The sequence below is a fragment of the Numida meleagris genome, chromosome 10, assembly GCF_002078875.1.
Source record: "Numida meleagris isolate 19003 breed g44 Domestic line chromosome 10, NumMel1.0, whole genome shotgun sequence".
NCBI lineage: Eukaryota > Metazoa > Chordata > Aves > Galliformes > Numididae > Numida > Numida meleagris.
In genome coordinates, this window is record NC_034418.1 from 2,594,049 (window position 1) to 2,610,382 (window position 16,334).

Here is a 16,334-nt window from a genome sequence, read left to right on the forward strand (position 1 = left end):
TGGGGTTGGAACAGAGCCCTAAGTGTCCTTTCCAACATAAACAATCTTACAACTTCGATGAATAGGCCATGATTTGGAATCTGTCTGGATAAAAGGAAACAGCAGGTAGCAGAGAAGAAGTCAAATACCTCCTAGGCAAGACAAAGTGCTTGGCAAATAGCTTGGTTTTGTAGTGTGGCTCAGCCTCAGAGAAGGAAGAGCATATTTTAGGGAAGCGTCTGCAAAGACACAGAAAAATCTGGTGATGTGCTGCTGGAGAGGGGAACAAGGCAGGGTTCACCACACACATCAAACTGCATCCCAATGTTTGCCAGGAAGCTGACAATCTTGACTTGGTCAGAGATTTAAAGACAGAGTTAAAAGCAAACAAACAGAATAAGTCTGAAATATCTTTATTGAAAAAATATTTCATAGAAGTCAGTGGCAAAGGCATCCAGGTGTGATACAGCAACACTGCAGACAGGGTCTTTACACATCTCCCTGCACAACCGGAGGCTCATTCACTTCAGAGCCACACATACAGGTTTCCAGTGCTTTGTGAAGCATCCTGTCACATCAGTGAGCTTCAGTAGAGGGCAGGGACCAGACTGCCTTTTGTTTTAATAACATTAGCTATAACTCTTGTTTTTTCCTAAGAGAACTACAGAAGGCCCCTTGCAGGTCTGTTTGGAATGCTGTTGGTAACACAAGGCATCATTCCCATCCATCCCAACTCATTCAAAACCCTGACTGAAAGCATGTAGCAAAATGCTTTGTCAATTAAAAAACATATTTCTTAAGAAAACCAGTATAAAAAAAATAATCACACTATTTACCATAAACAATCAAGAAGCAACTGTGCCATTTCCCCTTAATACACATTATTATTAGACATTACATTAGAATGTCACACTACAGTACATGACATATTGCTTTTCTCTGAAGCACCCTGCAGCAGCAGTAGCCCCACTCAGTACCTGGGCAGAGCTTCAGCAGCTGCCATTTAGCTCTGCTGTCTCTACAGCAGCTGTCAAGAACTTGGCCATTGCAGTTCAGCAGTTAGAAAGCTGCAAGATGGTAAACTGGATGTTTGTAAAAATCAGTATCATCACTTCCCAGAATGAGAAAAAAACATTACAGAAAACTTTTGAATAAAAGGATATTATATAATTATATATATTATATACATATTATATCCTTTTATTCAAAAAAGGCAATACATTTTTGCTGTGTTTCTGTGCCAATTTATTTGCACTTCTTCCAGTGAGTTCTTGTCTAATAAGAACATACATCTGAGCCACAGGAGCAATCAAAACCACATTGGCTTATTTTGCTTCATCACAAACACTGGAAGATTGACAGACACAGAGTTGTCAGCCTGCTGTCTGGAAGTAATTGACATCAATTCTTCCTGAATTCAATTTTCAGAAACCTGGGAGGTGTTAACACAGAAGAGCAATTGCTAGCCTGCCCTCCACTTCTCCAGGAGGAAGGCTCAATGCCCCTGCTGCCTACATACACATCTATGCAGAAAAGGAGCAGAATACCCAGGGAATGAAGTTACTGCCATGAATGAAATTCACTCTGTTTGGTGATGTAACCTTTCCAAATAACTCAGCAAGAACTTAGTAACTCTCTGCATAATCTTGGAGAGTGGCAAGAGTGGGCTTCTCATTTAAGGATGTACAGATCAGATTCTCTGTGACAACAGCAGTAACCCATTCAGACATTGTTAGCATAGGTGGACTTTTTTGTTATGGAGGATTTTTGTTTGCCTTCTTTAAGAGGGAGCTGGCGGCAGCCAGAGCCCCTCCCTGCACGAAGCGTACAAAGTTATCTCCAGCTAGAGGCCCTAGAGCATAAAGCCCTTTCTCCTGAGTACATTCATAAGTGAATGGGTCAATATCTATGGGATTCCTCTTGGGATTGACTGGTTGGTCACTGTCCACTGCCAAGTCAACACCGTTATTTGGCAGAAAGGAGAGGTTGGGATTTGAACCAGTTAGAACAAGAGCCATGGAAATTTTATAAGCTTTCTGGCAGCCATTCTTGTCTTGAAGGATGCATTTCTTGTCCTTGCCAAAAGACAGTACATGATGCTCAGGTAGGCTAACATAACACTCATAGGGCCCAGCACAAGCAGCTGACTGTTCTTTCATCATCTGATGGACTTTGTGGTATTCAGGGTACATCATTTTCGGCAGCTGGTTAAAAATAAGACCTGGATCACTGACTCGTCTCCGAAAAACATGAATTACTGGAATACTGCAGTGGTGAGCAAAGAGAATCGCATCAGCAGCTGTCAAACCAGCACCTACAATCAAGACTGGATCTGATGTGATACCAATACTGTTGTTCTTCACTGCTTCCTCTAGGGCAGAGAGCTGGTGATGGACATAGGAAAGGTTCTCTCCTTTGACCCCGAGCCAAGAGGGACTATCATATGTTCCTGTAGCTAAGACTACATTCTCTGCATAGACAGTGAAGGGCTCCTTAACATCTTTGACAGTTTTGACAAATCCATCCACCTGAAAGACCTCCATACTCTCCTCACTGAAGTTACAGAACGAGTCACTCTTCTGTAGATCTTTCTGTGCATGGTGGGAGATGCTCTTTGCACTCACTTTCCTCACAGAGGTTACAACAGTCCCACATCTAAAGTTCTTCTGCAGCCCTTTCTTCATCACATAATGTTGGTAGTATTGCGCAATGTCTTCTGCTGTGGCTCTATGGTTTCTGAGGCCCCTGCAATATATTACAAAGGTCAAGCAGCAGTTAAGTAAGAGCCTGGAATTTCTCACTTTTTCCATTGAATGTATCCTAGAGCCATCTAACCTATCACTACCACAGGGGGCTTATCTATTTTCCCTGACTTCAGCGAAGTTATAGCTGGTATATAGAGCTAGTAATCAGATCTGGAGGCTGTTGGGCAGAGGCAAATTTCTAATATAAATCCCAGCCCTAAGAACACAGTCACTTATTCATGCTTTCCTCTCATGTATCTCACTGCTATGCCACTTTCAGTTCCTAGACTCTAATGTTTCAACTTTTACAGAGTAAAAGCATCTGAGACACTGTGGAGTAGCTCAGATGATTATATTAATCATCAGGGACAGTAGTAGTAGCCATAGAAGTCAGACAGTTCAGAAGAACTCATACTCTGAACACTGCCCCAGTGAGTATTTAGAAGGACGTGTTGCAACCAGCACTCCACCTTCAACTGGAATCACTGAATGCAGGATGGACTTTTGACGGGGAGAATGACCTTTCTCTCAGAAGAATCATCCACTACAGATAGGCAGCTACATTCAAGAAGTCCAACCCACCCCAGGTTCCCAAATAGCCTCTGGATGTTTGCAAATAATCAGACCACAAATATCTCACCTTTTCTTTTGCTTTAGCCAGTCTTTGAACTGGAGATCTGGGAGTCCCATCCACTCCCCTCTGCTCAGGGTAATCATAGAGCCCTCAATAGACTGGAAAAAGAAACAGTTAAAGAGCTTTCAGTTATTTAGTGTAAGAAGTGAAGTGTAACTCAAGATTCAGTATATCTCACAACATGATAAGCTAATGATTTCATCTGATGCGCTGGCATGGATGAAACCGGCCATTTTCTCCAAAAAGAACAATTAACTGGAAATATAAATGCCAGTCCTGTTCACCTCTTTTAAGCTCTGTCACCTCTTTGTACATGCAAAATCAAGCATGGGTGAGCAGCACATTGGAGCACCTTTGACTCTCCAGTCAACGCATTTGGCTATTTTATAACACGCAGATGTAAGCAGTTAAGCTTTTGTTCACATACATGCCAGGCACCTCCTGGAGGGTTCTTCCCAAGGACCAGGTGGGGGATGGCTCTGTCAGTCTCGTGCCACCAAGTGAGCACAGATTCTGCAGTCACACCAAAGTCTGTATCAGGTCGCAGAAGGGTATCAAACAGAAGAGCCACGGGGCTATTGGATCGTCCCTCTAAACCTTCAGACAGATACTCCAAATCCTGAAGAGAGATAAATCAGATGCTCAAAACACATGTCCTGCCAGGCAGCAGGCTGTTTATAACTGCTGTATTTCCTGATAGTGTTTTTGGAGTTTTGTGAAGTTCATTTAATTGCACACAGCCTCTGTTACTGTCTGAGGACTTTCTCAAGGATCTTAGCAATGCTGGCACTTCACACAAGTGAAATTCGGACAGCTAGAATACTTTGCTTAAGACTCATTCTGTCCAAGTACTTTCTACATACTCTGAAAATTCAGATGAATTCATCACTTATAGTAAACCCCCCAGAGTGCTTCACTAATAAATGGTGATAATAATAAATAGTGCTTCACTAAACTAATAGCTTCCGCTATGAAAATAATTTGTCTTTACACAAACCTGGTTCAAAATGGACACATCCGGTGCCTCTTCTAGTTTACTCTGCAGAATGGGATGAGGATGAAGAGATTGTCTTTTGAAGTAAGGGGTGTAGCCCGACAGCAAATACGAGAGACAGATTCCAGAAGGTCCATTCCCTGAAGAGACACAATGGAGATTTTTTCACTCCCGCAGATGGTAAAGCCCTTTAAAAAGTGTTTTAAATATCCAGACCCGACCAAAGGTTAAGACACTGCTGTAGTCACAGGAGGAGACTGTATTCTCAAGCTACCAGAGTCCTATTGGACACAGCTGGGGAAGTCTTTCTGCCCTCATGCGCCCCTTTCTGCTCCCCAGCCTCACCTGAAGCTTGAAGTCTCTGGCCTGCTGACAAACTGAGTCACTGTTCATCAGCTTTAAAGATCTGGAAACTGGTCACTTACTGGAATCAGCCTCAGTCTGTATTGCAGGCAGTGCATTAAGGAAAGAAGTCTGCCATGCCAAGAGTATAGACTATGAGTGCCTCAGAATATAGCACTTCTGACTGATTGCTGGATAGCTGACCTCCTCCTGCAGACAGTGGAAAGACTGCAACTGCGGAGCCCAGCAAGAGCAGCCTGTGGAAACTTTTCACATGGCCATGCTCCAGCATGTTTAATATTTCACAGCGCCTGCATCATGAGCTGTCAGCCTCTCTGGCTCACATCTGCTCACTACGAAGTGACTAACCAGCATTCCGTAATGTCATGATGATGGAAGGGAGGGGAGCTGAAGTGACACAGTAGCCTGCAGCAGGTCATATTAACACAGTGCCCGTGCTGTGCATGTGAACCTCTTGAGCAAAGGCCACTGCTCCAGGCACCGGAGGCAGGGGGAGGCTTGGGCTAACAGCAAGCTGAGCTATGCAAAGGGCAGTGCCTGCCACAGCTGGGGCCAAAGTCTGCTGCAGGTCAGTGTTTGGGAAATTCCACTCCCAGGAAAGTTATCCAGAAATTAAAAGCAAACTAAACTGCAATTGTGGTAGAATGTAACACATTTCAGCATGGTCCTTTGCTTTAGGAAGTCTCTGAGACAAGCTTAAGCACTCAAGTGCAGAAGACTAAGTGATGCATGAGTAGAATTTGCTCTCTGAACAACAGCTAAGTTGGATATGGACAGTCATAAGCACAGCTTGGGGTCCAGTGCCTGTGCTGGAGCACAGCTCATGGTGTCTCACACAGGAGAAGGTGTCCATGTCACCACTCATGCTTGCTCACCTTGCACTACACACCTCCCCTCTCACAAGGGGTGCAATACAGTTACAACATAACCTGTTTCTAAAAGCTGATGACAAACAGAAATCCATTCTGTTCAATTCTGTATTAAATCAGTATACCATCCCAAGAGATTCATCATGCATTTAAAAAAAAAATCTTAAAAAAAAAAAGCAACTTTAACAGTATTTGGAGCACTACCTAAACAAATGATGGGAAACAAAATGAAAAATATATACATATATACAAACTACCCACTCATCCCCACTCATCAAGCACTACTCATCAACTTTCTGTGAAATAATTACCTCACAGTGCAATGGTTCCAAACCCTTCTAAACACCTAACAAAGAGAACAGCAGACCCAAATAAACACAAGTCCAAAAGGTTATCAAATTTGTTATAAGAGAATAATAATAATAAAGAAGTGCTATTGAATACCTGGTTCCCTACTTCTTATCACTCAGATCTGGTTCTGCAGAAAGCTTGGCTGTCAGGGAAAAGAGCCAGAAATGATGGCCAGGGATTTCTGGTTTGAGTAGCAATACATGGAACAAAAGCTGAAGTCCAAAGCAGTAATGGCATTGGAGAACGTAAGGAAGAGAAAGCTTACCTATGATCACCACAGGAATTGGCTTGAACCCACTCTTGTTTTGGTGCCTGCTCAGCGCTGAATACATCTCCTTATCTGGAAGCATTTAGGTCCAGGAGCCAACCTGTTAAAACAAAGGAGTTCTCAAACACTTCTGCTTGACAAAAAAAAACGTGACTGTGTCTAGACCACAGCAGAGAGCGGATCCAAAGCGTTATCCTTGTACCAAACACCATCATGCTATGCTTCCACCCTCAGGACAGGCCTACTTATCTTTTCCCCTTCTTAGAAAGAAAAGAACGATTCCCAGATTATACCACAGAGCAAGGAGAGGACTCTTATCGTTCTCTCCCACCTGGCTTTCAGTCCCTACAGGACAGCTGGTGACATCAGTAACCCTCTGAATGCAGTACCTGACATGTTGCAGCATGTCAATGAAAACTTCAGTTCTGCCTCTGCTACGTGGAAAAATACTATTATCATGATCCCCATTCATCACCAGTGCTTTTACTTCTTAAAGTAGCACGTGCATTTACTAAGAAGTCCCTTGGCTGCAGTTTCAAACATGAGCTGCTCCATCTCAAGTGGACTTTTTGAGAAGTGCTAACTTGGTTCCTGAACCTATGGATGCCCTCTTAATTATTTTCCAGAACAGAGAATTCCAGGTTTGAGAAAGTTGAGAAGATTAAACAAAATATGCATCAATATTATCTTGGAAAGTAAGTTGTCATGAGAGTGGAATGTGCAAAACATCTGATTTTGTCATGAAAATACTCACTGAATAGCAAATCAAAGGTTTGTTTTCACTTTTTTTTTTTTTTTTTTTTTGCCATTTCTGCAGGGATCCCACCATGTTAAATAACCACTTTTAAACTACACTGTCTCTAGTCCAGGAAAGTCAGAAGCTTTTTTTAACCACAGTAAAACTGAGAGTTTCAAAGTTCAGCAGAAGCTTTTGTGTACCTACAGAGGGTACAGCCTTTAAAAACATTACTCTCATTTGGAAAGTTAAGACAAAATCCACTGAATGGCAGGACTCTGTTCAGCAGGGCATGCTCTCCACATCCCTTCCAAGCACAGCAAGATTTTTGGCAAGTGCACTGCGCACTCCCATAAGGTCTGGAACATCACTGCCTTTGACATAAGCATTGCAGCAGATGCCATCCTACAAGCGCAGTGCTCCCCTTTAAGCCTGACATTTACGTCACCAGCAACTACATGAATGCAGTAAGGCCCCAGTGACTGAATGAGCAGTCAGGAAACCACTGCTAAGTTTAGGATTTGAAGAATCCCAGACTTCAGGAGAAGACTGAGTGCATTCACCTGCAAGGATGCGACAATTCTGGTAAGCAGCAGGACATGACCATCACTGGGCTGGAGAGAGAGCTATTCCAAGAGAATCGGCTTCATCCAAGTATAGAGAGGAATGCAGAACTAGCAGCTTTTGTCCAAAGTTTAGCATCACAATTTAATAACACCTACTTATTGCCTGCTACCACCTCACAGTTAATTTAAGACATTCTCATGCATTTTGCCTGAACCACATAAAAGACATAATAGTCATCCCTTCAAGTAACTTCTAGCTTTAAAGAGTTGGAAACTCCTGTTCTCAGCTTAGCTGTGACCCAAAGGTAGATGTATACAGTACAAAAGATGAATTTTTCCATAGGTTGAGCCCATATGGGGTGTGCATCCACCCTGTGAGGCATACCTACCCCCACCCCAGGAGCGTGCCTAACTGGCCCAGCATTTCCCCAGCCTTTTGGGTAGGGCCTGTCACATGAACTAAAACCTGCATTATCACTGCTGTGTAAATATACCCCCAGATAATTCCCTACCACAATGCTCCAGAGTCTGAACTAGGAGAAGCCAGCACCCATGACAACCTGAGACATCAGAGGGACAGGACACTGGTGCAACCAGTAAGATGCTCACTCAAATCAGCCTAAATCACAGCACCTATCTGGCAGAGGTTTGTTTCTTCTCTGTGCTAAGAACTAACTCCCTCTCCGTGGCTGCACTACATAAGACAAGTTCTTTATTTTTTCCTAACATCTTTTCTCTCTGTGAAACTACTGGGAATCTGAAAGTGGGAAGCAAGAGCTCTGGAAAGTTTCTGCTCCTCAGCAGTCTGCAGCAGCACACATGGGAAGACTGTATGCACTCTGCACCCAGTGGTAATCCTGCAACATCTGTGAGATTTTTGCTGGAAGCAAGGCTGCTGAACCAACCCAGCTGGGTACATAGCAACGGTGCCAGCAGGAGCTGGAAGGAGCCCGATAGTTTGTCATGCTGCTCTGTACCAGAGCTTTTCTGGGGGAACCTGAACAGGACAAAAAAAGGCACAAGATGTCGGTCTGGCAGCCTTGTTTGCTGTAGAGGAATGTTGCTTGGCTCCTGGCCACTGCTCAGTGCCACTCTACCCCACCCCAAACGCAGCACAAAGCCAGCAGCCTCAGGCTTGGTGATAACTACTCACGTCACCCTCCTCTTCTGTCCCCTGTCTTTTAGGTACACGAAAAAGGAGCATTCGCTGGAATTAAACTAAACCTTAATGGCTAAACGAGCGCAGCTGTTATTCTAGTGAAATTCCTAGATCCATCCACATGCATGACCATTTTTAGCCATGGTTTTAGTCAAGATTTGGGTTCACAAAACCACATTATGACCATTGTAGTGTGACATGTTCTGTTGCCTGAAGTTTTTATGCTGGATAATTCTATCAGCACAGGATCAGCTATCAGATTTGCTTCTGTTTATCCTACCATTTAGAAATGCCCCATCCACATTCTAAAGCTACAATTTCTGTAATTTATAGAAAATAAACCTACTGCTTAATGCAAAATGAACCAGCTGCTGAACCCGTTTACAGCTACTCTCATCCTATAGGCTATATGTTTGACTTCTGGGGGCAAAACTGCCCAGAGTATCACAGTCATTTCAGTTTCAGGCCAAATGTTACTTGTAATGGCATGGAAAGTTAAAAGTGGATTTAAAAAAATATATATTTTATGCACAGTTTCATAGTTATGAGACTACATGTACACCTCAACAGTGCAATAGATGAAAGGCTGTTCTTGCAGAGACTATTGGAAAGCACACAGGACACTGAAGTTCATTTGAAATCTATACAAAGCTACTTAACTAAATGCAAGCCTGAGCTGCACAGGAGCCAAGACCCACGCTTCTTTCACATAGAGCAGGCACTCACATTCAGTCAGTTTAGTGACACCCATCACTGCTCAGGTTCCTGCTGCGGGCTTCCTACTTTAAATGTATGTCTTTCCTCCTCTCCATCTGGTAGAATGCTGCAAGCTCCACAGCTGATCTCCTTGCTGCTTCCAAAGCATTCCAGCGTTGGTGTGATGTTACGTAACTGCTCTGACTTAGGAAAGCATCCAACTCATCCTGGACCAAACTCTGCATGCCTTCCTGACACAGACTTGAGCCTACAGGGACTGGAACTCACAGAGTGTAAGCCCTGGTAACTCCAGGCTGCACAACTGAATCAGATTTTAAGTGATCAAAAGAAAAAGCAAAGGCAACGGAACTAAATCCTCTTTAGCAGAAGTAAAAGGTCAAGTTAAATCAGTCAGTTGAAAGCAGTCCTTCTTATAGCATCAGTGGGACTTCTGCTCAAGTAAGGACCACGAAGCATGACCTGTACAGCACACAGGGAAAGTTTATAAAAAACTATGCAGTCAGTATATAAATAATGGAAGAAACTAGAAGTGCTGCTGTGACACTCAGGTTGAAACAATGCTATCACAGAAATACAACAGTTTCCTTCAGCTTGATTTCTTCATCAGTATCCATTTCATCAGCAGCTGTTTAAGTTGTTTAGTGCTTTTAAGAAACAGAAATCCCAGTACTTTTTGCATTCTGTGCTTTCCTGGTAACTTTTAAGTTTTACACTTTCCCACAACTTCTAGGAGTTCCCTCCCCCACTTGCTCACTCACTCTTGTACAGAAGGCCAGTTACCTCACAAACATAACGGAAGCCCTTGGAAAGAATCAACTTCATAGCAAACAAAAATAGAATGTCTTTCTAGAAACACTCCTGTGACAGTCAGAAAGCAGTGTAACAGGCACAGCACTTACAGCCTTCTTACCTTTACCTGCAGGTCTGGAGAGACACAAGATAGAAATGCCTGTAGAGCTAGAAAACCAACCACAGTACAAGCCTTAATACTGCCTCTACTCTAAGACAGCCGTTTAAATATAGTAGGCTACCAGCACTAAATGAGAGGTGGAGCTGCAATGAATGGAGGTGGAGCAAGGAAAATACTTATAAGCATGAGTCAGCAGGAATATTGCGCTTCCCAGCTTGTGAATGAGTGATTCTGAGTAACTTTCCTTTCTTTAGTGATGTTCAGCTGACTATGACTTCAGCAATAGCAGGTTTATAGGAGCTATGCATGGCAGAAGTCCTGCCTTGAGGAAATCTGCCCATTTTTAACCCTCACGGCAAATTAAAACCTGACATTTCATACAATGAATGTAATGTTTCTTGTGGCAGAACTAGATTTTTCCTCAGTATTAAAAAGAGAAAAAAAAAAGGCTAACAGTGAGAATTAGAATGACAGGATACCACTGTATGCTTGCTTTAGAACTGGTGATCTTTTTGGCCACAAATGGAAAGGGAACTTTTGATGTCTTTCTTCCTGCTTTGGGCAGTATTTGTGGTTTCAGTTTCACCTTCCATTATAAAGCAGTTCATACACATGGAGACAACTTGTATGAGAACTGCTGAGTGCACTCTCAGACAGGATCTTGCTATGTATGGGAAGTGTGAAGTCACCCAGAGCCACCAGCACTACAATATCAAGTCACATGAATCAAGTTCAAGAGGATTAAATCACACAGTATTAAAATGCCTTGCTCAATTTCTTCTACTTTCCCCATTTTTCTCTAGTCTTTAATGTTATAATACACTTCCTCTATCAGACAGTTCCTAAGTAGCAGCCATCCTCCCTGTGAGGCTTTTGGTGGAAGTATCCTGTATGCAACCAAGCTATCTTCATCAGCATCTCTGGAGAACCAGATACCACATGCTGCCAATGATCAGTTTCCCACAGGGCTGTTGGTCTTTTTGTTTTTTTGGTTCTGAATTCCACATGAGGAAGAAAGACAGCTGCTGACAGGGCCCCTACTCACCAGTGGCTCTTAAAATTAGGAGTCACTGCTTAGCTCTACACAGTATTGAGACTGTATCACTTTGCAGAATTCAAAATTCAATCTGCATTCAGCATATATTGAGCTTGGTACTAATCACATACAGACATATAGAATCATAGAATCATAGAATTAGCTAGGTTGGAAAAGACCTTCAAGATCATCCAGTCCAACCATCCACCTACCACCAATAACCCCACTAAACCATGTCTCTCAACGCTATATCTAAATGTTTCTTGAACACCTCCAGGGACGGTGACTCAACCACCTCCCTGGGCAGCCCATTCCAGCGCCTGACCACTCTTTCAGAAAAGTAGTACTTCCTAACATCCAGCCTGAATCTCCCCTGGTGCAACTTGAGGCCACTCCCCCTCGTCCTGTCACTAGTTACAAGGGAGAAGAGGCTGACCCCCAGCTCACCACAACCTCCCTTCAGGGAGTTAGAGAGAGCGATAAGGTCTCCCCTGAGCCTCCTCTTCTCCAGAATGAACAATCCCAGCTCCCTCAGCCGCTCCTCATAAGCCCTGTGCTCCAGACCCCTCACCAGCTTCGTCGCCCTCCTCTGAACACGCTCCAGGGCCTCAATGTCTTTCTTGCAGTGAGGGGCCCAAAACTGGACACAGTACTCGAGGTGGGGCCTCACCAGGGCTGAGTACAGAGGGACAATGACTTCCCTACTCCTACTGGCAACACTATTTCTGATACATATATGAGAGTTTATTCAACAGAAGAGTATCTCCTATTCTCACTTCTTGTACTATGATCTCTTCTATGCAGAAATCCCTAATCTGAATTTTTATTTTTGATGTAATCATTTGAATTCAACACCTTACTTCTAAGAAATTTTTCTTTCAACAATGTAATATAAAAGATGAAAACAACTCTTGAGCAAATTCTACACTCTTAACACCCACATCAAAGTACAATGCCATGTAATATTTAATTAATTTATAATAATTTAATTATACCAGAATCACATTTTTAACAAATACAAACCCATTGCTCCGTATAAATTTAACAAACACTGGCTCCTCTCAAAATCCAACTCCACAAATATGTATGTTGAACTGAGGGGATTTTGTTTGTTTCTTTTTCTGTAAGGTCTCTTTCAAGTTGTCTGGGCCTTTGTCCAAGGTAGCATTTTCATAGTACTATTAAGTAACTCATACTGCTATTTTTTTTTACATGAGCAAAGACTTTTATATGCATAACCCAGGTATACATTTATTGGCTGGTAAGAAATGTGATCAGTATCAGTCAAGACAAATTAAATTGCCAGAGAAATGAAGGCATTTGTTAGGATAGGTGACTTACAACTGTCTTGTTATTAGTATTTTCAAAAGATATCTTCAATATATTGCAGTATTGCATGTCAAAAATTTCAGAACAAATGTGTTCTAGTCAGTACTTGCACACAGCATAGATTCAATGGTTTGGCAGGCTTTGTAAGCAGTAAAATCAGGAATACTTATACGTGCACATTTGCAGAAAAAAAAATTGACCTCTGCGTACAAGATGAGATCCTCTCTCCGTTTCCCACTAGGTTTAGGAAAACCACAATCTCTTTAACATTACATCTGCTAGTAAGGCTAGGATGTCTTTCCAAAACCAGCCTGCATAATCTGCACTTCCCCTGGCAGCCAGTCTTTGATCTACAAAGGTGTGTTATATTTTCTTTCTTACTTGTTGTAAGCAGTATCATTCAGATTAATAAATGCCCAGGAAGTAAGTCCCCAGCATGACTTTGCATTATCTCCGTTCACAGCTGTCTATAAGCATGCGTTCAACAAGTAGTACCAGCTCCCTTCTTTGTACAAACTGACAAATGCACGATGCACAGAGTTAAAGTTCTTTAGAGGGCTTCACATTTTGCCAGGAAAAAAGCCCTTCCAAGCCACCAGTCTGTAGGTCTGCACTGAGGTGTATGGCACTACGCTCAGCTCAGTGCTGAGGAGTCTGCATCTTCGTGCCATGTGGGACAAGTAGATTTACCTGGCAAATAGAAGCTAAAAACTAATTTTGTAAGGGCTTCTCGTTCTCCCTCTTCCAAAAATAACATAGTAATGTGTAGCTTCTAACAAACAATCCAGAAAACATACTAATCCAGATTAAAACGTGAAATGATCTGGCCAAAGCAATATAGTGTTTATGTTACAGTTTGTGAGAAGCTTCTAAAAAGAGGGTTGTTTTTTGGAAATGAGGACCCATAACATTACAAACTGCCTTCAGATAACATAAAGAATCAATACTACGTTCATTTGCACAGGCAGAAACACAGAGGTAGAGAGCTACACTAGCTTCCACATCAACAAGTATTCCACATACTGCAACAGTAGTGAGTCAAGCTTTCATTTCCTTTCAACGTGTGCAGAGGGGAATTCAGAACACACTGCATCACGCATCAGTCTCGGCCCGAGAAGGTTTGGGGCTGCGAAAAGGGACAGCCTTCACTGGGAGCTGCTCACTTCACCTTCAAGTCATACCCTACAGTTCACACTACTGCCAATCCTGGGTGCATTTGTTGCCAGGGTCTGTTTGTTTTCCTTTTGGGCAGCCATAATACAGTTCCCAGGAGTTAAAGGAGTCAGTATCACCTTTTACTAAGGTAAAATCTGAAGAATATGCCAAAAAGCATGACCAGACCTGTAATACTGTTCTTTTTGCGCCTGTTGCAAAGGATTTCCTTGTTATCAAGTGACTTAACATCTCATGTCACCAAGAAGCCATACCCACCCATACCTTACAGGTGAAACCTGTCAGATAGCCCTGTTTCTGCTGCCCTCTGCTTTGGGGGAGCAGAGGGAACAATGTTTCCCCAGTGTCAGAATGTGTTGCTTGTCCTTCTGATCCTGACAGCTGGTGGCAGGACACGTGTCTCAGAACCTCTCGCACCACCCTCCCCTCTGGCCAGACGTAAGGTGCCAGATTATCACAGCACACTGCATTGTTTCACGCATTAGAACTTCATGTTCTGCTGGTTTTCAATAATCACAGGAATACTCCCAGTGTGATCCTATGGGTCACAACAGTGCTTTGATGCTTTAGTATTTATTTCAATTACAGTAAAAAAACATTACATTCTGCATGTCTTCTATTTAGGGGAACTTTCCTGGTGCTTCAGTACTTCCCACCAGCCTCTCCACTGCAGATGAGGCAAAGTCTTGCGGGAATATTAACACATTTGACCAAGTATTTCAGTTCTCTATGATCTCCAGGCAGCATCTGCAGTCTAGCTTAACTCCTGCTGCCAAAATGATCTCCACCTTTTTACTCAGGAAAGTTTCCACCTACAAAACTCTGTTAACTTACTTGCCAAAGCTAAAACCTACATATTTATTGATAATAAATGGTTTGACATTGATACTCAAATATTTGACCTGCTTTTTTTAAGGTTCAGCAAACAAAACCCACATTTCACACCAACAACACAATCTGGACCTCATTTTGCAAGTTAAAAAAAGAAAATCCAGCAGGGTGTTCTCTGAAGATGTCCTAGCAATCTCCAGGACAGAAGGGCAGGCTGTGGCCACACCACCTCTGTCAATAGCTGGATCTCTGAAGTGCACTGTTTTGCTGGATGACTTGGGTAAGGAAGCCATGGGGAAGCCAGAGAATTGCTGGGATTGGCAAAAAAACAGCAGCTTAGGCAACTTTGCAAGGGGAGACCCAGTTCTGCTCATGACTTCCTACATGTGTTTGTGCATTCACATGGCTCTCTCTAAAGAAAAATTTGACCCAGAGCTTGTGTGCTTCTTTCCTGTGCCCATGTCAAGGCCGTATCTGTCTTGTGTACATGCTTTTTTTGCAGTATTTAGGCAGCTGAGTCCAAGAGGAGTGAAGTAAAGGTTCACCCCATTCACCTGATATTCAAAAGGACATTGACCTCCCAGTCAGATAAATGATTGAAATGGTTCTGTCTAGTGTCCTTGAAAATTGTTTAAGGAAACTAAAGAGCAAAACCTTGTATTTTGCTGGAACTATTCTAAAAATAAATATTTTTATGTTTTCTTTTTCCCTGCCCTCAGCTTGAAGTCATTTTCTCCCCATCTGTTCTCAGAGGGTGGTCTTCCTCAAACCATGAGGGCAAGTCAGTCTTCACTGTCCAGAGGCATCTGCCACTTCTGTCAATGCCTCTTGAAAACATCTGTGAAGAAATAAACTTGGGGAAGTGAGAATCAACCATACCACCCGGAAGGTCTATGGAGCTTCACTGTCTGCATTCACACAGCAGTACCTTCAGCAACTCTGCAATCAAACCTTGTTTGGGCAATCTAATGCTCACTAAGAGCAACTCAGTGGGACACCTTCTCTACCCAAGCTAACAAAGGAAGCAATAATAGAGAATGTTAGCAGAGATCTAGCTACACTATACAAACTCCTTGAAAATGATGTTCCTAGCCCATACAAAATAGCCCACTGCACTGTGAAATAGCAGTGGATAGTTCACAGAAATACAAAGAGTCCATGTAGAGAACCATTATGCTGGGTAGCTCCTCATGCATTTCCCCTAGCCAAGCTTTAAAGAGAGGTCAGGATCATTGTCCTCTCCCCAAATCACAGTGTGTGGTGACAACTGCCAAATCTAGTACGCATTGCACTTCTTAACACATAGGCTTCCTTTCAAAAAATGTAGGATGCAAAGAGGCACAGTCTTAAGGATGTGGCCATGTGTGCTTGTTGGGACCAGGCCTCTCCAGAATCCTGGGGTACAGAATCCTCAGTACAACAAGCAGGGGAAAGCTCAGCTCACATGCACTGCACTCAGACTTCTGATGATGAGGTTCAGGGAAAAGGTAAACATGCACTTTCACTCCAAACAAACAGCAGCTATGACCTGGTCAAAGATTAAACTGCAAATGAAGCTGGTAGGAAAATTTCCTCTTATCTTAATGTCAGTATAGTCATAAACATTTACAAGAGTGCTGGGTAAGAGGATGGGCTGAAGACAGCCTTTAATTTCTGCTGTGCTCTAGTCAGTGTT

At 42.8% G+C, this 16,334-nt stretch overlaps 1 protein-coding gene across 2 annotated transcripts; it reads right to left on the reverse strand.

Moving 5' to 3' along the window:
- Window positions 377–10,445, reverse strand: OSGIN1 (oxidative stress induced growth inhibitor 1). Of its 2 annotated transcripts, XM_021408718.1 has the most exons (7): window positions 10,291–10,409; window positions 9,390–9,636; window positions 6,200–6,302; window positions 4,355–4,491; window positions 3,785–3,976; window positions 3,364–3,455; window positions 377–2,724 (listed from the first exon to the last, which is right to left on the reverse strand). In XM_021408718.1, exons 3-7 carry the CDS (start codon window positions 6,282–6,284, stop codon window positions 1,734–1,736), a joined length of 1,497 nt encoding a protein of 498 aa, XP_021264393.1. In that variant the 5' UTR covers window positions 6,285–6,302; window positions 9,390–9,636; window positions 10,291–10,409; the 3' UTR covers window positions 377–1,733. The 2 variants fall into 2 exon arrangements, with proteins under 2 accessions (XP_021264393.1, XP_021264392.1); XM_021408717.1 differs by lacking the exon at window positions 9,390–9,636 and having other exon boundaries at window positions 10,291–10,445.

Bases quoted from the DNA above. Each gene is read 5' to 3' on its own strand.
- OSGIN1 (XM_021408717.1), bottom strand. From the start codon at position 6,284: ATGCTTCCAGATAAGGAGATGTATTCAGCGCTGAGCAGGCACCAAAAC. The intron at 4,492-6,199 runs GTAAGCTTTCTC...GTGTCTCTTCAG, and splicing joins AATTCCTGTGGTGATCATAG to GGAATGGACCTTCTGGAATC. The intron at 3,977-4,354 runs GTTTGTGTAAAG...ATCTCTCTTCAG, and splicing joins ATGTGTCCATTTTGAACCAG to GATTTGGAGTATCTGTCTGA.